The 22,787-nt window shown below is 41.2% G+C and overlaps 1 protein-coding gene across 2 annotated transcripts in view; it reads left to right on the top strand.

Annotated features, from left to right (window-relative positions):
- Positions 1-15,340: 15,340 nt before the first annotated feature.
- Positions 15,341-22,787, top strand: part of TRIO (trio Rho guanine nucleotide exchange factor) — a 248,134-nt gene continuing 240,687 nt past the window's right edge. Inside the window, exon 1 of one of the 2 annotated variants that reach the window (XM_066992555.1) lies at positions 15,341-15,969. In XM_066992555.1, the coding sequence (XP_066848656.1) occupies positions 15,834-15,969 (136 nt within the window). In that variant the 5' untranslated portion in view covers positions 15,341-15,833. The remainder of the gene's footprint in view (positions 15,970-22,787) is intronic. The other variant, XM_066992554.1, reaches the window with a different exon arrangement.

Raw genomic sequence — 22,787 nt, 5'->3', positions numbered from 1 at the left:
ATTCATCTGTTTCTATAAGAACAGTAACATCATTGTACATTTTATAGTGACATTGTTAAATCAATATGCAGCCATTAAAAGGGTATCAATTTTGCATTGCCACAATTGTTCTAGATTAAAAGAAAACTTTTCACTTCAGTTAAAACTCCTTCCAAAGCAATATAGTGTAAACTGAAGAAAATATTCCAGTTTACAAAAGGAATCATTCTGGTGTAAAAATTACTGTATAAATCGACATGTTAGCACATGCAGTATTAGTTTCCATGTGTAAAAATTCTTAGACAAATTCCTTTGAAGGAGAAAAGAAGCAAGTCGCACAGTGAAGAGCAAGAAGAAAAAGGCAAGCTGAGAAAAAGAAGAGAAGAGAGAAGAGAAGAGAAGAGAAGAGAAGAGAAGAGAAGAGAAGAGAAGAGAAGAGAAGAGAAGAGAAGAGAAGAGAAGAGAAGAGAAGAGAAAGAAGAGAAGAGAAGAGAAGAGAAGAGAAGAGAAGAGAAGAGAAGAGAAGAGAAGAGAAGAGAAGAGAAGAGAAGAGAAGAGAAGAGAAGAGAAGAGAAGAGAAGAGAAGAGAAAAAGAGAAGAGAAGAGAAGAGAAGAGAAGAGAAGAGAAGAAAGAGAAGAGAAGAGAAGAGAAGAGAAAGAAAAGAGAAGAGAAAAAGAGAAAAAGAAAGAGAAAAAGAAAAGAAAAGAAAAGAAGAAAAGAAAAGAAAAGAAAAGAAAAGAAAAGAAAAGAAAAGAAAAGAAAAGAAAAGAAAAGAAAAGAAAAGAAAAGAAAAGAAAAGAAAAGAAAAGAAAAGAAAAGAAAAGAAAAGAAAAGAAAAGAAAAGAAAAGAAAAGAAAAGAAAAGAAAAGAAAAGAAAAGAAAAGAAAAGAAAAGAAAAGAAAAGAAAAGAAAAGAAAAGAAAAGAAAAGAAAAGAAAAGAAAAGAAAAGAAAAGAAAAGAAAAGAAAAGAAAAGAAAAGAAAAGAAAAGAAAAGAAAAGAAAAGAAAAGAAAAGAAAAGAAAAGAAAAGAAAAGAAAAGAAAAGAAAAGAAAAGAAAAGAAAAGAAAAGAAAAGAAAAGAAAAGAAAAGAAAAGAAAAGAAAAGAAAAGAAAAGAAAAGAAAAGAAAAGAAAAGAAAAGAAAAGAAAAGAAAAGAAAAGAAAAGAAAAGAAAAGAAAAGAAAAGAAAAGAAAAGAAAAGAAAAGAAAAGAAAAGAAAAGAAAAAAAGAAGAGTCACTGTTGAACTTCATGCTGCTATTTGACATGAACAAGGAAAGGCTCTCTGCTAGAACCACCATTTTCTTATCTACTCGATTTATTAGCAATTTGAAAGAGAGTGACTCGTAAAATGTAAATATTCATAAATGACTTAGATTAATGCATGTGCAGGGAGGTCTAGATTTTTTAATTATGCATTTCATTCTGCGCAGTTAAAGGTCTGGAAGGTACCTTAAGAGGTTATCCAATTTAGAGCACTACCTCAAGGCAGGGAGACCTAAATCTATTTCATTTCTTACATTTATTTGTCTAACCTTTTCCTAAATTTATATATTTTTGGAATAATGGATTTGTGTCCATACATTAGCTTTCTCTCTATCTCTTTCTGTCTCTCTCTTTTGGTATTAATTTCTAAACTTTTTTATTGTGTTACTATTATCACATCAGAACTAAAAAAATAAACCTTTACTCCCCCACCAACGTTAATGCAATAAATCCCCACTTTTGTGCAAGTATAAGATAAGGATATCATAAAGGTGCAAAAATGTATTTGCTACATGATCTTTTTAGATGGATTGATCGCAACTCACATTTTAGACTAAAATAAGATTACACCACCAATGTATTTACTACTAATACTAGAACTTATAATATTATTGCATAAATACACAGGAAATCCCCATCTTGAGGAGGACTAAGAAATCTGATCAGCTTTTCATACATTATCTGATACAAAAGTTAAAGAAGCAACCGAGTCCAGAAAAAAATAACAAAATTGTTTAGAAGCATAAAAGACATAAACATAGGTATGCATAGAATGATTAAGACCATTTAATATAGAGAGAACGATAACTGCAAAATATGGTCCAAGTTTAATCTGGTAAATGGAATGGAGAGATTATGGATTTACTCCTCTCCTGTTTTCTGTAATTCAAAAGGGAAAGGAAATAACTTATTTAATTAAAAAGCAGTATGGTCAAATCCAATCAAAAGAAATAATTTATGGACCTCATAACATTCTAAAATAGCATTTTTGCCGTCATGATATTCTGAGGATGTAAGAGAAACTAAATTTATAGCGTGAAGAAAGTCTTTAAAAAAAAAAAAAAGTGAAGGCATATAAGACTACTTCAGTTGGTTTGAAGAATGTGCGTGTCTAAAACCTTGTCTGGCTTTTCCAGTTATACCAGCTCATCTGATCAAAGATACCAGCTTTTCCTACCGAGTTTTCCAGTTGGCTTCCTTTCACCTACAGGTACAATAGTCACAATGTGAATATTTTTTACAGGATAGTGATACTTGTGTTTTAGGATTTATGATAGCAGTATGAGGTTATTGGTAAAGCTATTTATTTCTCTCCAGCATTCGGTATGTATTGCTCTCTGAAACAAGATAGAGGATGACATTACAGATCAGTATTTTCATTCTTCATGGCAAATGGATTGCTTAGTGAATAGAGAAGAAACCTTCCATTGTGATCAAACCGCTTACACTTTCAAAGTCAGCAGTCATTGAAAAAAAACAGGCAACTCTGTAATTTAAAACCATTTGTTTTATGGAAAATACGAATATCAGTACTTATTCAGCTCATTCAGTTAGTCTGTTATGAAAAGACTATTGACAGCTTTCTGAAGCAGTTGTGCATCTCCATGACTGGTCTTCAGCTTCAGCTGCCACCTTATTCCTCCACAGATAACACTTGGAGTACAGTTTTGTTTTGTTTATTCAGAATGTTCTGACTGGCCTTGTTCACAAAACCTCAATATTAATAAAAGCAAATTTTCACTCTTTGGAATGTTTTTAATATTCAGTTTATTACCTAATTTATAATAATCTAAAAATCTTAGATATGAAAATATTAATATGCTTAAATATATGAAAATATTAATGGGATATAACTATTTTCTGAAGACCATTTATAAATAAAAATATTGTTGATGAATCAATGGGAAACAATAATGTTTCTAAATATATTTCAAGGAATGAATGTGTCCCATGAATGAATGATGATGGAGTGAATTCATTTCATTATGTATGAAAAAGAAGAAAACTAGTTTTGAATACTGCCAAAGAAATCACAGTTGAAGAGAACTGTTGGCTTAAAGATAGTACAGAAAAAGTGGCATAAAAGGAGCAAGTGCCAGATTACTTTTACTGTAGTAAAAAAAAAAAATAATAATAATAATTCTAAAAAATTATGTGTATATAAATATTTATTAATATATATAGAAAACTATTTTAAATCTTTCATTGCTTTTCTTGACATTGTCCTTAAGGAAAACACCTAAAAAAGCCCACCATATGTCTTGAAAAGTTAATAAAAGTGTCTCCACCTTTGGATGTTACATATAACAAATTTAAAACAGAAAGGTTGTGTTAAATAGTAGTTATATTTTTCAAATACAGCACAAGATATGAGAGTGGAAAATGAAATCCACAATAATGCAAAGAATTTGAGAGCTTGTGAATAACTGTAATCCTTTTAATAAATGATATAGTGGAGTGAAATGATCAGAAATGCAATTTCTTTCACCTCAAAAGGATAAAGCTACATGCTTGCTCCCTTGAATTCTGTAAAATATGACAAAAAGTAAGCCAGAGAATTAAAAATAAAAATAAAAAATAAAAAATAAAAATAAAAATAAAGAATTATTAACCATTTTTTTATGCAAGTTCTATGGAACCTGGAATGGTCCCAGTCAGCCAGAAGCCAGCACATGTTGTCCCAATTTTCAAGAAGGTCAACAAAGAAGACACTGGTAATTACAAGTCTGTCAGTCTAACTTCAGTGCCTGGTAAAATTATGGAGAAGATTATTCTGGGATTTTCAAAAAAAACAGCTGAAAGACAATGCAGTCATCAGTCATGGCCAATGACAACGAGGGGAAAGGCCTGTTTAATGAACTTAATTTCCATTTATGACAAGGTTACCCACCTAGTTGACCAAGAGAAGCCAGTTGTTGTAATCTTTTTGGATTTCAGTAAAGTTTTTGATACTGTTTCTCACAGTATCCTTCTAAACAAAATGTCAGCATACAGCTAGAAAAATACATAATATGATGGGTTAACAGTTGGATGATGGGTTGTGCTCAAAGGTGTAAATGGGCATACATGGGATTACATCAGGCTGGTGACTAGTGGGGTTCCCAAGGAGTACATATTAGGTCAGTTCTCTTCAGTGTCTTTATAAATGACCTGGATGTAGAACTTGAAGGTATACTAAGTAATTTCGCAGATGACGCTAAATTAGGAGGAGCTGTTGTTTCCCTCAAGAGCAAAGAATCCTTGCAGAGAGATCTTAACTAATTAGAAGGCTGGCCAATCACTAACCGCATGAAATTTAGCAAGACTAAATGACGAATTCTGCACCTGGGACAGGGCAACCCTGGCTATATGTACAGTCTGGGAGGTGAAAGGCTGGAGAGCAGCCCCACAGAAAGGAATCTGGGGAGTCTGACAGCAAGTTGTACATGTGTCAACATGAGTCTACCCATGACAGAGAGGCTGGAATTAAATGATCTTTAAGGTCCCTTACAACCCAAACTATTCTGTGATTCTGTAAACCATGTGCTCTGGCAGCCAAAAGGGCCAACAGGATAAATCAGGCACGGCACTGCTAGCTGGTCGAGGGAAGGGATTGTCCCACTCTGCTCTGCGCTGGTGCAGCCTCACCTCAAGTACTGTGTGCAGTTTGGGGCACCACAGTATAAAAAGGACATAATTCTATTAGAGAGCATCCAAAGGAGGGCTGTGAAGATGGTGAAGGTTCTAGAGGGCAAGATGTATGAGTGGCTGAGGTTCCTTGGTTTGCTCAGCCCCGAGCAGAGCAGGCTGAGGGGAGGCCTCATGGCGGCCTGCAGCTCCCTCACAGGGGAGCAGAGGGGCAGGCGCTGAGCTCTGCTCTCTGGGGACAGCGACAGGACCCGAGGGAACGGCATGGGGCTGGGACAGGGGAGGGTCAGGCTGGGTGTTAGGAAAAGGGTTCTTCACTGAGAGGTTGGTGGGGCACTGGAACAGGCTTCACAGGGAAGCAGTCATGGCACCAAGCCTGACAGAGTTGAAGAAGTGTTTGGACAATACTCAGACACCTGGTCTGATTTTCGGTTGGTCCTGTATGAAGCCAGGAGTTGGACTCAATGATCCTTGTGGGTCCCTTTCAACTCAGGATATTCGATGATCTATGATTCTAAGTTAGTGTAGGCTCTAATTACTCATGGGTGGACACTTGGTAGTGAAAATAGCATCACAGTAGATCTTTTCCTCCAGGTATCACAATTGTAGCTTACTGTAGCTTCTTATAGCCTAATACGATCTTCATTTGTAAGAAATTATTTTTGTGGAATTTTGGATTTGTCAGATTTGTGCAAGGCTTTTGATATTTATCCCTGCTAAAAAGCACAATCAGTTAAATCAGAAATCATACTTCTAGGTGAGCTAATACTTTAATAAAACTAGTATCAACCCCATGGTGTCTGACTGGATTTGTTCTTCCCTGTAGCATAACAATAATTTTATATCACATTGTTGTTAAATGTGACTTTTAATAATTACACAAGCTTAGAGGTCACTGTAGTTAACTGCAGAATCAGACAATAATTCAAAGTAATCAAATTCCACACAACCAAAAAAAAGAATGGAATGCAAGTGAAGTGACAAAATATAGTATGCATTGCAGCAAGTTCAGAAAAGAATTGCCTTTTTTTTTTTCTTTTTGACAAAACACAGGGGCAGGTTGTGTTAGCAGCGGTATTTATTCATGGCTCAACCCAGCAATCAAAGCCTATGAAGAATGTTTTAAATGAGCACATGGAGCTTGAAGCAACATGTTACCTGAAATAGCCAAACATGGAAAAGTTGCTTTTATAATGAAATTGCTGCTTGTCACACAATCTCCATAGTGTAATGAAGATACTCAAATTTCATATTTGGCTAGAGGACACAATTTGGTCTCAATTTTTGCTGCATGCTGCAATGACAAGTACTCACATGAGCTGCTGTAGCTCCTATGGAAGGCACCTTTGTGAAGCCGTTACAGATTTGGCAAATCAAAAGCTTCATAAAACTGTGCAAATCTCCAAACCTGTTTGAGAAATATCTAAGTTTAGGGGAAACCTGGGCCAATACACTTGGTAGGTCTCACACTGGAAATAGTTCTGTTATGAGAAAACAGTAAATAGGAATGTAATCCATGTACATGATTTGAATAGCACAATTTAATGTAACTGTTTCATGAGACTCAACATGCAATCTTTCATTAAGAAGTATTGATCATTTAAATTTTAATGTTTAGGTTAAAAAATGTGCTTAGTAAATTAACTGAAATGGGTATCTGTATGGCATGGCACTTGCTCCCAATCTGGTTACTCTATTGTTAGAAATTTATTGTCATAGTCATTTTGCACCTCTTATCAATATGAAGGAGATGACTGATAAAACTCTAAGGCTATACACTACTATTGATGGCAACTGAAATGACTGGGTGTAGCCTTCTACCTGTCAAAGGATTGTTTTTGGTTATTAAACTGCATCGATCGTTTTAGCAAAATGCAGAAATAGTATGTGTCCTACAAGTATGCCAAGGCCCAGAAGTTTGTGGGCATTTCCTGGGAGCGCTGCCAACTGAGAACAGCTCCTGTCCCACATTATCTTCTCCTCTCTGAGAATTGGGAGGCAGGAATACAGTGTAAGCCATGCTGAGCATCTGATCTGTAAACTTGCTTCATGTACAAACCAAGCAGTCCTTTATCTACTCAGGAATGAAAGCATAGATAGATAACATCTTTGGTCTTGTGTACTCACAAAGAGACTATGGACTGGAAACACTTGGGAGCTGAAGCCCTTCTGCGTTTCTATCTTCAGACACAGCAGCTGAGCCCCCGGAGGGAATGTGGAAGACCCAGCGACTGTGTAAGTCCTGAATGGTTTGCCAGTTGCTGAACATCTTCAGAAGCAACTGGCTGTAACTGGAGTTAACATGCCAATAGCAGTACGTGCTGGATACCTTTCAGGGCGAATATCAAAAACTTGCCACTGTTGTCCCCAAGAGTTCCACTCTAATTAGCTTATTCTGTTGAAAATCGGAAACTGGGACTACCCGTGAAATTAGCTGCTAAATAGAAAAGAGAAGGAAGCAAGCACGTGAGGAGCAAAATGCTAACAAACACTTGCATTTTGCTCAATTAGCTTACTGTGATATAATGAGGGAAGATGAATATAGCAGGCAGGATGAAGGAAAATAAAAGAGGGTTTGTCTTCTAATTGAAAAATTGGAGAGGACAGAAAAAAATAAAAACAATTTATTTACTGTCCTCCATCCACTGAACATTGCTGCAGCTGCTGCTTCTCTGCTGCTGAAAGCCAAGTGGCTGCCCAGACATGGCAAGGAATTTGACTTTCTGATTATGAATACAGCAAACAGTAGGAAACTTTGTTCTACATTGGTCAGCTCTTTCCCACTGCAGCAGCTCCTAGAAGAAGGCAAGGTTGGCAGTTCATGGCTGCGCACCCTCACAAAATTCGTGAAGACCAAGCAATGTCAGAAATGACATCTGCTGCTACTGTTTAACAAATAGTATAACCGACTAGGATGACAATTTTGGCTGACTGGTACGAATGAATCCTTACCTAGAAGTTGACCTCCCTAAATAAAACCATTCACTTACTGATCTGAAAATATCCCATACTATGCACAGAGACAATAGTGCACAGGCAATCGTGAAATACCCACAGAAAATGAAAAGTATCCTAAAATAACCAATCTGCAGAAAAAGCCTTGACAAAACTGAAAGAAGGAAGAAATCTTTAAACATGTATGTATCTAAAAATAAAGAAAGCAAATTGCAAAATGTGGCTTTGAAAGAAGAGATCAGCTGGGGCAATAGCTGGGTGGGATGGGACTAGCCATGGGTCTCAAGAAATCTCCTTGGGAATTTGGAAGCCTTATTTCTGAGCAAACCAATTCTCTCCAACTAAAACAAATCTGAGGGACCTGTTTGCATACTCTTGCCATATAGTTAAAAATGCTTGCACCAGCGCATCAGAACAGCCTTGACTGATACCTTGACTGAAACCCCCTTGAAAGTGGCTCTTTAATGAACTCTCAAGTGAACCTGGAAAACCTCAAGGTCCAATTGTAAATTTACCTGGCTGAAAAACTTAAACTCTTTGCCTTTCAAAGCAGTGAAGTCAGCAGGCACTGAATACACTCAGAGAGAACTATGGTGCTGTGAAGTCTTCAGTCATACAAAACCAACAAACTTACACGTTACACAAGTTGCTATGAAAGCTAACTGCCTAGCACCAGATACAAAAGTATTGTAAATATGTATATATATATATATATTAAATTGGCAGATTTAAATGACTCAAACTGCAATTCAGTTCTGTGCATAGAAAAGGAACCATGCATTTTTGGTTTGTTTGTTGCATAAGCAATTACTGAAATTTCTTCAAACCCTGTAAGAAGATACTGATTGACAGAAGTGATACAGACATAGGCATCCAAGATGCTTTCCAATCTGGGCAACTCTAAACCAGCATGCTGATGAAGTTACATGAATACGAGTACACAAGCAGCAGAACTGATTTAAATGCCTTCTTCTAAGAGATAATTCTTGAAGCAGGATGCCATTTGTTTTAAGCTTCACTTTTGATTGACTTTTCACTTTGTCTAAGTTCATAGATTACAATTCTATTTTATGCATGGCTCTTATGTGCTGCTCTATGCCTGCTCTAGCACATTATTTCGACAATTGATTGCAGACAAGCCGGTAAAATTAACAAACTGTTAAAGCAGAAGGATAATTTTCTATTAGACTTAATATTGCTTTGATACTAAGTGATCAATTTTCTCATAGGTGTAGTATAGGGTGTGTCTAAATGCTTGGTATAAGAAAGCGACATAACATAAGGCTGTCTGCTGATCTGTTGGCAATCACTAGCATAATTGCTTAGATTAATTGGTGAGCTATTTTTTGAGTCTCCATCACCTTGAGACACAGCAGTGCTCTGTTTAACGGTATGTACAGCATGTAATCAAATGGTACGTTCAGAACCATAAAAATGATCTGACACAAGCCATGAGGTTGCACAGGTCAGTTACCTAGTTTAGAAAGACAAAACGAAAAGAGCAACATTCTGGAATGCCAAGAAGGAAATACGTAGTGTTAGGTTCTTCATACTTTCTGAAGTGCAACCAACAGCTATTACATCTTTTTTCTCTGAAGTCAGCCACACAAAGTCCTCATTGTTTCAGTTGGAGCCCAAATTCTTATTATTTTTTTAAATTTTAATTCTTAATAATTCTTAATTTAAACTTATGAAGACTTGCAACAGGATGGTTTTCCTTGTAAGGATTGATGTGTGAAACAGTGCAAGGTGGAATTAAAGAAGAAGAGGATAGTGTTGAATTATTCTCTGAGATTTTTTCATAGAATGCTGCTAAAGTTAAAGAAAGACTGAGTAGACATCTTTAACTCTCCATCAGTTAAGATGAACACATGTAGTGTTGCCAGTCTCTTTAACCAGGAAAAACAAAACAACAACAACAACAAAATCCTACATCTCTCTTAGCTGGAAGCGTACCCTAATCAAAGCATAGACTTTGAGAGTTCAGGGACGAAAACACTGGTATAAAAGTGTTAAATGATCAAGAATATGTAATTTGACCTGTTGTTCCGTTCAGGAAAATTGTTTTACAAGTAGGTTATGCCATCTTGAGAATAACTGATTAAAATAGGGAAGTAACCCAACTATACAGTCTTCAGCATGCATTGTCCTACTATTAGGGTTTCTGAACATAGAATCATAGAATCATAGAATATCCCGAGTTGGAAGGGACCCGTAAGGATCATAGAGTCCAACTCCTGGCACCACACAGGTCTACCCAAAAATTCAGACCATATGACTAAGAGCACAGTCCAAACACTTCTTAAACTCCAACAGGCTTGGTGCAGTGACTGCTTCCCTGGGGAGCCTGTTCCATTGTGCGACCACCCTCTCGGTGAAGAACCTCTTCCTGATGTCCAGCCTAAACTTCCCCTGCCTCAGCTTGACACCATTCCCGTGGGTCCTATCAATGGTGATTAAGGAGAATAGGTCGCCTCCACTCCCCCTCGCGAGGAAGCTGTAGACCGCGATGAGGTCCCCCCTCAGCCTCCTCTTTTACAGACTGAACAGGCCCAGTGACCTCAGCCGCTCCTCATATGTCTTCCCCTCTAGGCCCTTCACCATCTTTATAGCCCTCCTCTGGACACTCTCCAACAGTGACCATGGACATGATCCAGCTGGACTGTGGTCTTACATTGAATGTGCATGTTGTTTTCAGCCAGGCATCGTTAAGTTCAATTTTCAGCAGGTCTCTGAAGCACTGCACACATTTCTGCCTAGGAAATCTTGGACACGTAGGAAAATACTCTTTGAAAGTGTAGCTAAGCTCAGTGTAGCTTAGATTGTAATGCCAGTGATAGAAAATCTGAAATTAGGGTGTGCCTGTGTGTGTCCATTTACATATATGCACGCTTCCTTATGGTGAGAAAATGCATTTTTGGAGATGTGGACAGCGAAGGCAGTGGAATGACTTGTCTGAGATGCAGCCGAGCGGTTCAGCCGCCAATAACTGTACAATAATGTAGAATTACGAGTGCCTAAGTGTAAAAAGAAAAACCAACACTTCATTAGGCTGAGGTTAGTCAACAGATGGCGTATAGACCACCAATAGCCTATAAAATATCAGACGGGTGGTGTAATTTCTACACATAACAGAAGTGTCCTTGACATTGACGAGTCAGTACATGCCATGTAGCAGAACTGGGAGCTGGATTTTTATAGAGATATCACATCATTGAAATGGTGAGAATTAAAAACACACACACACAAAAAAACAACAACTGTGGTTTGGTTATAAATAAAATCAGGATGCTTAACTTTTTTGGTAAATGGCATGCAAAAATGCACAAGTAGGTCTGTAGGTTATTAAAAAACTGCTTGATTCTTTGCTTAAGATTTGACAGTCATGACCACATGAGCAGGAAAACTTTAGCTGTAGTAACCACCAAACCCTGGCTTCACATAGTTTTTGACCTAAGTGCACTAAGCCTCTCTTTGCAGGCACTAAGCCGTGAAGCATTATGTCCTGATGTGTGCTGGCAGTGCTGCTTTAAGTTTACAACAAATGTAAGAATGCAAAAGGCCTTACCAGTGGAAGTATGTGGAAAATATTTTCAAGGAAACTGGCGATATTTTATAGAGCTGATAGTCAGTTTATCCACTATCAGATACTAAAAAATTAACTGTTTTCCAGAAAAGTAGAAAAACTGATGAAAAGTCAAAGGCAAAAGTTTCAAAAACTGACGGAACTCATATAATGAAATGAGAACTTGGTTTTATAGCGTAAGGAAGGGGAGCATGTAGATTCAATACTGCTTGAGACAACTGCAGTGCACTTTCAAAAAGACACGGATGCTTCTGCAGAAAAGGGGGAGATAATAATCATAACTGCTGGAAAATGCCTCAGTGCTACTTTAGAGATAACAGAGATGTATCTTGTGCTTGAAGGATAATTTGAAGTTGACAAATGTTGCTATAACACAAGCACAATGCAGATTAGAATCCAGATAGCAACTTGGAGGTGGTACACATTAATAACTTCGGTTGCTTTCCTCAACTACTACAAACTTAAAAGAAGCCTCGTCATCTTGGAAGTGCAGCAGCAACTGGTACGGCATTCTCTAGTAGTTACCACAAATGCTTCTGCCTTGTTTTATACATTTGTTTGGAACTCCCTGAAAGTCTGCTGCAGAAAAATAATGTTTGTAAGAAGCAGTTCTTGCAGCCTGGCTAGGTTGAAGTGAAGTCGACGTATATTTTCTCTTAAAGAGCTGTCCATGTCCCTCACACTTTTATGTTCTATGTATTAGCTTGTGAGATAAATGTGGATGGTAGAGCTTGTGAACAACTATGGGAAGTGAACTCTAATGTAAAAACCTGGCTGTTGGCTCTTTTTTTTTCTTCCCTTAATTGAAGGGTTTTTTGGTTTTGAGCAATGAGACAAATCAGTTTGACCACCCAGAGAGATCAGTATCCGGTCTGATGCTCATCCAAACTAAGGAGTTTCTAGTTCACTTCTCCTGAAAACTTATAAATGCTGGTGATTTTAAATCAAGCTGTTGCCCCGCTTTCTTCATTGTCTTACCAAATGAGGCAATTCTTTTTCTTCATTAAGTGGACAGCAAATGGTGTAGGAAAAGAACTTGACCAGTAACCAGTCTGCATATGCTTTTAGGGATGAAACATGAGGTGACATGTGGCACTTCTCAGCCTGTATACTGAAGGGTAGACATGGCGCAAGCTTCTTTACTCACAATAGATCTCTTTGCCCTGAAAAAAGATCTTTGTGCATTGATATACTGGTTTTAGAGTGACTGTTCAGCCCAAGTAAGACTTCACACAACGAAGCATAAAGGACAAACAAATCAAACAACAATTCTTTTAGAGTATTTATCTTTCCCAGGTGTAAAACTTTTTGAACAATTTACTTTCATAAAATTGAATAACTTCTACATATATATAAAGTAGGTATAGAAGTTAAGCATGATTTCAACATCTTTAGTTTTTAAAGCTCCTGGTGAGCAATTAAAAAGAACAAAAGAAAGAAACAAACAAACATTTTAATTTGAATCTCAGCCTTACAAGTGCTGATATTTAGCAGGTTGCAGTACCCTTAAAGTATCTCTTTTGTGAATAAGAGTATTTCTCCTTTACTGCATTTACCACTCTAATTGGTGCAAAAACATTTGTAGACTGAAAAAATCTGAGACAAGCAAAGTAGGAGCTGAGGATGGAGAATGCTATTCTCCAATGCCAGGCTCCCAAAGTAGGCAAACTTGCACAACTTTTCAATATGCAATGTTCTCCACATAGAGAATTTATACCTTTTTTAAAATTTTGTTTTTCCCCCCATTTTTATGCCTCAAATGATCAAGAACAACTGGACTAAGGAACTTGATTCCCTAATGTCAAAATATTAAATCTGAGATCTAAAGTGGATACCTGTGAATTAAATCTTTGCTTTATTACAAGAGTTAAGTGACTCGGTCATAATGTCATTTTCCTATATTTGTCTATTTATTATAAATTATCCTTCAGTAAATGTTGCATCATGAATGTGACTGTAACAGCTGTACTACAATCCCTTTGAATGCTGCAAAGGACATGAAATTATTTGGCTGTTGAAGGGGTTTCCCTGCATGGACCATTTCTGGTGCAAGTAAAGAACTTGAATTCTCAGCTATTTGATCTCAATCAATGCATGGAACTAAATCCTTGGCGCTGGGAACCACTCCCGATTCTCTTAGTTTTGTATTGATGAGAGGCTCTTCCAGCAGGAGACATGGCTCAGGGCATTCATGTATTAAAGAAAAACAAAAGCATCATCACCTGCAATTCAGCAGATTGAGGAGACAGGGGAAAGGAAAAAAAAAAAAATCAGTCACACAGCCTGAAAAATTTTTCAAACGGACCTTGGCTTTTTAGCAGCCACTGACAATCAATTGTGCAGTATGCTGGATGAGCGACTAGGTGGAAACAAGTGGTCAATATCTCATTTTCAACAGCTGTTGGACAGACCAGTCTTCTAAAGCTAACACTGGCAATAACTGGTTACAAGTGGCAATCAGTAGACTTGAAACCTGTGACCTTGCTACTGCTTCTAAAATTATTATTACTACAACTACTAAATTGCACTGTTGAACAAGGTATCAGTCTTAATTTAAAACTGAAAACAAATCACCTTGAGCACCATCTTGTTCTCAAGTCACCAAAAACTTGAATTATGGAAGTTCCAGGAGACCTTTATTTTCTTTACTCATTATATTAAGCCTTTTCATTCACCTACCCCATTTTCTCTCATTCTCATACAATTTCCTCAGTGCTGATGTAAAATACCGTATTCCTACTCCCAGGTCAGGCTACTGCTCACTAAAGAGCAGTAGCACTTGTTCCAGTTGTTTTATTGCTAGGTGGTTGCTGCTAGGCCAGCTAGAAAGGAATTCACATTGCAACCACTTCTGCCAGTGGGGTGCTAATTTGGAACTCTTTCCTGTGCCCACTGTCTGAAAGAAAAACATTAAAAAAAAATCTTTTCAGTCAAACTAATCTCGTCTCTGTAAGAGAAATTAGGGCAAGGGTAGTCACACAAAAGCTTTTTCATCAAGCTGCACGACTTTGACCAAACACAAACCTTGGGAAAACGACTTCCACATCATCTGAGTGCGATAAACCAACAGAACCACGTTTTCTCTTGAAGTTACCCTTACTTCTAATGCTTGCGGAAGGTTCAGGAGTTCGATTCTTGCAGCTGTACTGCTTCTCAGCTATGCTCTGCAATGTTTCTGACCATTCAGCTATGACCATTTCGACCACACTCTGCAGTGTTTCTGACCATTGACCACGAGCTTTGGAGATGTTATTTGGCTGTATAAATTTCTGAAACTGCTCAGCTGCCTTCTTCACCACTCTCTCTTCAGCCCTGCCTTCATGTTATTCTGACGGGTTAACACAAGAAGCACGATTGTGCTAGGACGTGCTTGAACCGAGCACCCAATTGCACTTTCTATCAAGAACCACTGGCTTATTTTTTGTTCGTTGGGCTAGTGCACGATAGAAAACGCTTCAAAGCTTCCCCGAAATCACTGAAAAAAAATAAAAATAGTTACTATCCTTGTTTGAACGCACAGTAGTTAGAATCTAACGCAGCGGAAGATAAAATAATTACAATCATTGTTTGAACACACAATAGTTAGAATCCCACGCAGTGGATTGCCTCAACGTCTTTTAAAGGCACTCCTCCGGGGGGAAAAAAAACAAGGTTTATCCTTATTTTTCCCCAAATCTAGCAGGGAGCCCTCAGCCCCCCGCCCCCTCCTCCTCACACCCCTCAGCCCTCCTCAGAGCCGCCCCCCCCCCCCCCCGCGGGCTCCCCCGGCCCCGCGCCGCAGCCAATGGGGTGCGGGCTCGGCGGGAGCCGTGACGTCATGCGCCGCGCCGCCCCGCCCCCTGCCGAGCAGCGGCGGAGGCAGCCGGAGAATCCCGAACGCCCCCTCCCTCCCTCCCTCCCTCCCTCCCCGCTCCCCCCCCGCCCCCCGAACAAGATGGAGGCCGGCGGCTGCTGCGGGCACCGGCACTAGCGCGGCCGCCGCTCTTCCGCCTCGCGCGGGGTGGGGGGAGGAAGAAATAATAAATAAAAAAGAAAGGCAAAAAGGCTGGAAGCGTCTCCCTCCTTCCTCCTCCTCCTCCTCCTCCCACCGGCTCCTCGCTGCGCTGACTGCTGGCCCTCCCCATGCCGTCGTCGCCCTCCTCCTCCTCCTCCTCCTCCTCCTCCTCCTCCTCCCGCAATTGTCTGCGCTCCGGCTCCGTGCATGCCCGCGCCGCCTCCTAGGTGGCTGCGGGGGGTGGGCGCTCCCGGCGCTGCCATTCCGCGCATACCTCCATGTCCCTGCGCCCGCCGTGGCCGCCCGCAGCCGCTCGCCCGCTCGCTCCGGCTGCCGCCCTGAGAGCCGCGCCCGCCCGGGGCTGAAGCCGGGGGCGGCGGCGCCGGGGCCGGGGGGTCTCGCCCCGAGGAGCCGCCGCACGCCGCAGCCATGAGCAGCGCCGCCGCCACCGCCGCCGCCTCCTCCTCCACCGCCGCCGCCACCGCCACGGCCGGCAGCGGCGCCGGGGAAGGGGCCGAGGAGGCGGCCAAGGACTCGGCGGACATCGCGGCGTTCTTCCGATCCGGTGAGTGCGGAGCGGGGCGGGGGGGGGGGGGGTGTGGGGGTGAAGCGACATCTTCCCCCCGGCGCGCGGGGGCGAGGGGAGCCGGCTTTGTCAGGTGGCCCCGGGGCGGGCTGGCCAGGTGGGAGCCGCCGGGCTGAGCGCGGCCGGCTCGGCAGTGTCCATCTTGCCGCCTCCTCCTCCTCGGCGGGGCCCGGCGGCGGACAACGGCGCTGCTGCGGGCTGGACGCGGCCCGGCCGCCGGGGCTGGGTCCGGGAGCCGCCGCCGGTGACAGGTGCGGCTGCCGGTACCGGGCGGCGGCACCTGGCTGCCGGCGGGGAGGAAGATGAGGAGGAGGAGGAGGAGGAGAGCGGGAGCCGAGGCAGCGGCGTGCCGCAGGGCTGCGGGCAGCGCGGCGGCCGGGGAGAGATGACGGCGCTCCGCAAGGCACCGCGGGCGGTGGTAGCGGGGAGGCGGCCGCAAGCCGCCCCCGGGGCTCCCCGGCCGGGGCTCCCGAGGGGGCACCGGGGAGGGGGCGGCGGCGCTGACAGGCCGCCGGGGTGCAACATGGAGGCCGCCACCGCCGCCCCGCCGCCCGCACCGTGCCCCCGGTAATGGCGGCGGGGAGGGGGCGGCGGCGGCCGAGCCTCCCTCCGCTGCTCGGGGCCTTTCCCCGGGCGGCGGCTGCTTCTCGTCGTCCTCCTCCTCCTCTTCCTCCTCCTCTTCCTCGCCGCCGGCGGCTCCTCGTTCCCCCGGGCACCCCCGGGCGGGGCGGGCGGGCCGGGCTCTTGCTCCCTTGGGCTGCCTAAAAAGGAGCGGCGTGAGAGGAAAATGCAGACTCACCGCCGGGAAAGATGAAGGGGGATTGCCGGTTTTGCGTGTGAAAAATAACAATAACTAATAAAACCGATGGCAGTAAGAACAATGCTGATGAAGGCTGCGTTAATGGGGGTTTTTTAAGGAAAGTCGGTGAGGGAGGTGGGAAGCGGCGCAATCAGTGCTTCTGGCGGCCGGTGCTCGCTGCTGGACGTGCTGGGCTTCATGGGGATGAAGAAGGAGGTGTGATTCACAGCAGGCATCCCTGAAGCAGGGTTCAGAGCCAATTCTCCGCGGACAGATGGACCGAGCAGTGGGTCAGGGCTCTGAGGGGCCTGGTGCTTCCCAGAAACCTGTTTCGCGTGACAGCGTCGAGCGCGAAACTCATTGTCAAGATGCTGGCCGTGGTGGGTTGTGTTGTGGACGAAGGACTGATCTGAGCTTTGCTGTTCTCAAAACGTCATTTTTACACTAAAATGAAAATAAAGGGTTCCAATAGTAGGCTTGCGTAGTTACAAATAGGTACGTGTTGTGTAGTAATCTGGCAGCTCTGGACGACCCAGCCAGCTGTATTAATAGTCATCCTCCACATTGGTGTGTGGGTAGGGGGATGACACAGACTTGATAAGCTCGTAAGTGGTGCAGCGATGACTTCTGATGCTGATAGCTTCTGATAGTAGGGGAGTTGCACCGAGCTTAGTCTTGCAGCAGCTGAAAATCTGAAAGCAGTAGAAAAAGACATCACATGTTTATTGAGGAACTCTTTTATAATAAATATTTAACAACTGGCATTCCCATTTCTGTTTTTACGCATGGAGGTGATCTGGTTCAGCCAGAGCAGTGTCACACACTGGAAAAGGTTTTGGCATCTCTGTAGGTGTTCGGTATTGGGAAGAGCTCATTAAACTCTGCACCCCTACATGATCTACTCTTCTATAAGAAAAGGGTCCGTTGAAAGGTCTTGGTGCTTCCCTTTGTTTGGACAGGAGGTACAATTTTTTTTTTTATTTCAGTGAAACACAATGGACACAGCGATCAATGAACAAGCACAAAGCTTAGTTTGGTGTACGTGGGAGCAGACAAAATATTTTTCTCTTTACAGTATTTACAATGACAAATGCTTCCTTTTTCCTGTCACTTGCAGAGAATGTCAGCAAAGCTGTAGCTGTTACTTAAAAGAGAAAATGAGTAAAAATGTTACAGTGTTTTCCAGGAGAGGGGAAAAAACCCATCCAAAAACAAATGAAAACCACAATGCCTGAACAATCAGTTCTAATCTTAGGCTAGTTAAATTGGTCAGTTGTACAGCCAGGGGGGTTGTTAGCTTTCCTCCTGTCCTTTTGAAAGACAAAGCCTGAAGCAGAACTGAAGTAGCCTGAAGAACAGAATTTCAGCGTTTGGAAGATGTTTTATTAGGATATTGAATAATGGCCATGTTCACTTGAAATGTGCATGTTTCCAGTTTCTGCTTTGGTTATGTAAATGTAAACTCCCTCTGAGTTGTTGTGGAAATTGGTTGCAACTGAAACACAAAGAAATCTTACTGAAGGAAGAAGCTGGACTGGAAGTGAGGTAGTAGTATGAAAACATAAAGATAATGTGTCTTGAATTTCAATTTAAAATTAGATGTATCAGAGTTGGAAGCAATAGAGGCAGCTTACTTGTTATGTATTTGCTATCCAAATCTTATTAATTGAAGATAAAAAGGCAAGAGCACCTTGTTAGATCTGTCACCTTCTTTGTGGCACGATTAAGAGTGAAACCGCTAAGAAGCAGAGATGGTGCCAAGCAAAGCGATTACATTTAGACTGAGAAAACACAGTGGTTGTAGGAAGTGCCTTTCTGTGCTATATGTAAACTGGAGATTGGAGATGACAGTGTAACTGATGGAGAGGATATGTTTGGAGCTGAAGATGTAAAGACAAGTGTCCCTTTTTGTCTAATTAAAGTTGTGCAACTTGAAATGATGAATAAAATCTCTTAGTCTGCAATTTTGTTTTATAATTCTAAGAGTCTGGATAGCAGGGTATTGATGCATGTGTTAAGTATACAAGATCTATTCTGTGTCAAAGTATTAAGTAAAAAGCTCTCAAAATGTATTCAAAGATTCAACTGAAAAATCATGTGAGCACGCTTTCAGGAAATAAGTGCACAAAGTGGAATTGAGAGACTATCATCAAGGCATGGCTTACAAGGCAGTAAATGTACAGAAGGCTTGTTTGTTTATCCTGTCCTTTCATTGTTACTGTTTTTAAATCTCCACGTTTAGAGCTTCAAGTCCGTAATATTTTGGGAAGGTGGTGCACCAGTCAGCTGACATCTTTGCGATGCAAGAATGAGGGCTGTCCATTTAAGTTTAATCATGCTATTATAACATCGTCCTCCAAGCCAAATGATTATTGCAAGTTAAAGTTCATTGATTTTGTTTTTAAGCAATAAGAACTCTTTTTTTCCATCTAGCATCTTAGCTAAGTATAAGAGATAGTGATTGTACATTATAATTAAATTTGCCTTCCTGGGATGCTGAAGAGATCTGTGAATACCAAACAATGCAGAGAAAAAGGCTTGCAAACACTTAGGCAACTCTTAGCTAGACAATATAGCAAGTACCTTTATAAATGACTGCAAGAAGTCTCAGTGGAAAAACAAGCAAAGAAGTTGCCAACTGATAACTCTTCACTGTTTTGTGATGAAAGTGGATGTAATTATTTCCTGTATGATAAATTACATCTGAGAGCCATCAGAGAGCTGTGCAGTAACTTCATTCATGCACGGACCGATGGTACGGTTTCTGAAGCCACTGAGGAGATTCTGATTGTTACCACTGTTTATTTCAACACCACGTTTACAGAAGCAGCAAAATTTACATTCTGAGGGACCTTGCTCTGGCTAAGCCTCAGCAGTTATGCACCCTACTGACAAGACTTCCAGGGCGTCTTATTTTTCCTTTGTGTTTTTGAACATTTCTGTCTTTGCCAGATCAAATCCAAATACAACTGTCAATCATAATTCAGAACTTGATCTGGGAAAACACAAAGGTGGAGGACTTGCCGTGTTAAAAATGAGTCTCTGCAGGTGGCAGCAGTCCTTTCTCCGCAGGAGGTCTCTGAGATGGAAGAGGAGTGGGTCTGGAGGAGAAAGGTGTCTGAAGCACGGGGTTTGGTGTGCCACCTCTCCCCGACGGGAAGTCGGAGAAGGAGGTGGTTGCCAGAATAGTTTTGAATGGCACTTGACTCTAGCATTGTATGCTTACCCTTTCCTGTAGGTGCTGCTTATTGTAAGCTTAATGGTAGGAAAACTTTAAACTTTGTTTTGAGAGATATGTGGCCACTAAAATGTTTATGCGAGTGTTTTGGGAAAATGGGATGCTGAATTCTATTGTGGTTATGGACGTCAGGTTGAAGACTTCTGCAAGTACTGGTGGCTTGAGAGACTTTGGTCAATCTGCCTAAGGCTTGAGTACACATCTGCCTATTGCAGTCTAGGCTGAGTAGGTAAAACGATATAGGAAGTATTAATAGCATAAAAACATTTAGTTGTTGTTTCTTTGTCTTAAATAATGAATTTGTGGCTTGCTTAGTTTTTGTGAATAGCGCTTAAATAATAACGTAAAGATAAAAACCAAAAGATTTGTTGAGAAATGCAGGATTTCAAGTTTAAAGTGAGGAACTGTAATTTGCTTCTTCCTTGTCACCTTGTTTTACACAACTTTGTCTTGTTGCTTTACATTAGTGTCCTGTGTGATGGTGGCTAGGAAGGCTGTCTGTCTGTAGTAGATAACGTTAATAATGCTAGTGAAGCAAAAAAAATCTTCTGGAAGAGGGGAAGAAAAGAGGGAGGAAAAGAAATGGAGAAAAAAGTATGCATGCTGTGCAGCAAACTTTTCCATGAATACTACTAATCAGAAACATGCTACCTTTTAGATCATGGACAAAGTAACTTTCATACTAGGCATCAAATTTTAAAACCAAGGGCAATTTTCAGCTTAAATCCGTGGAGCAGAACACACAACGTGTAAAGTTCAGATAGTGGCTTTCTGCGAAGGTTTATCCATCTCCTGTCGATATGTAGTGGCTGACTTACAGTGAGCGTAGTCAGAGCTGTGGTTGTGTGGGTTACTTGGCATGGCATTTGGACTAGCTACAGAGTAGTTACAAACATCTAATAAAAATAGTCTAATAGGGAAGCCAAAAACGAAGTGTTGGCAGGGAAAACTGGTGGTACCCCACGTGGCATCTCCATGCTGTTCTCTGCAAGTATTCATTCGGGGCCCTGTGGCTGACAGGAGCTGAGGTACGTTGGGGGTTTTGTGAAGTGGTGAGGTACGCAGAGAGTATGAGCCACGAAACAAGTCGGACGTTGCTTTTTCATGACTCTGTTATTTTGTCCTACGAGCCTCACTGGTCAGTGAGGAAGTTGCAGCAGTGTTGCTGTCATTAGGGCTGCCTGATTCAGGCTGGAGAAGAAGTGGGACCTCTTGTGAAGTTTTCAGTTGGATTCCACAACATCCATTTTAATAAGATGTTGGGGGAGAGAGGGAGCTGAAAAAGCTAAAAGACACAGAAATGTCACAGCTTGGTAGTTGCAGGACTAAAATAATTACAGAAACAATACAATGGAGAAGTTACCCCGGGAATAGTGTTGTTGGATTGACATTTCCTGGAATAATGAGCAAGAGGACAGCACGTGTCGGTGTGAGATGCAACAGCTGCTGTGCAACTTCGTTTGGTGTGGAAGAGCCAAACTTCTTGGGGTACTGAAGGATAGGGAAAGGTAGAGGTTAGGTTGTGTGTACAAGAGAGGCAGAAGTCATGGTCATTACCAAGAGGAAACAGAATTACTTGTAGCATCTGTGACAGCTGACAGTTGATAAACTAAATGCACGTTTGAAGTGGAAGGTAAATGGGAGCTAGAGAAAAGCCAGGCCAGTTCTTGAGAGGAGTAAGTTTGAGCAGGCATGAAACACTGACGTGCTCAGAACTGAGCGTAGAAAGGAGCTGACAGAATTAGAAAAGAGACGTGTTGCAGCTCAGGCTTTCCCTGTTTGCAGAGCTTCATTGCTGTGTAGATGAGGTGGCTGGTAAACTTCTCTTAAAGAAGTGTGTTTTCTCCAGCTAGATGTGTTCTGCAGAAACAAGTATGAATCTTTGAACTGAAATTTCACGTGGCTTCCCAAAGCTTTTCAATGTAAAATGGTTGTGAAAGTAAATAAAATCTCGACAAGGATTGAAAAGACTTTTCCTATCCCAACATAAAGAGAAAATATTACTATTTCTCTACTATTTTTCAGTTAAAAAATAGTTCTAGTGTGAATAAATAGGCCTCTTTAGATGCAGACAGTTTGGTCAGTTTGTTAATAGGCTGAAACTGCACTGTGATTTTGCTCTGCAGCTTGAAGGAGGAGATGAGATCACTCTGAAATAGCTGTTTATGGTCAGCAAAAGCGTTAAAACAGGAAAGACACGCAAACTTTGGAAATGCCATGGTAGGTGTGTGACATTCTTTTGAAATTAAATGATGATTTTTATGAGAACAAGGGAAAATAATTTTTCTTCTTGATGCTGTGAGAAACAAGTGTTGTCTAAAAAGAAGAGGTCTATGAAAGGGCTACTGGTTAAAATGAAAAATTAAAGCCATAGCAAGCTATTTTAAAACTAATCACTAAAATGGTTGCATACTTGGTTCTTCTCATAAAGACATTTGTTTGATTTGGAGAAGGAACTTTGTCTAACTTAACGTTTTTCTTGGTGCAGTGAAATCAAAAAGTAGATTACTGGTGAAGTAATACGCATGATCTGCAAAGCTGAGTCATGTTCCTTCAGGAAGGATACTGCTGTTTTGAGAAAACAGATCACTTTCTCAGTAGTGAGGAGGAGGAATTGAAATGACAAGGAACAACATCTCAAGTGCTTTTAGCAGTAGACACTACATTAAAGCATCTGCTTTTGAATCTCTAGAATAGCTTGGTATATTGATACACAAAGAGGAGGGTCATAAATTACTTGTGCCCACAAAGTTTTACCAA

The sequence above is a fragment of the Anser cygnoides genome, chromosome 2 (genome assembly GCF_040182565.1).
Source record: "Anser cygnoides isolate HZ-2024a breed goose chromosome 2, Taihu_goose_T2T_genome, whole genome shotgun sequence".
Classification (NCBI taxonomy): Eukaryota; Metazoa; Chordata; class Aves; order Anseriformes; family Anatidae; genus Anser; species Anser cygnoides.
Note: the sequence above shows the minus strand (reverse complement) of the source record. Positions and strands in the feature narration are given on the sequence as shown.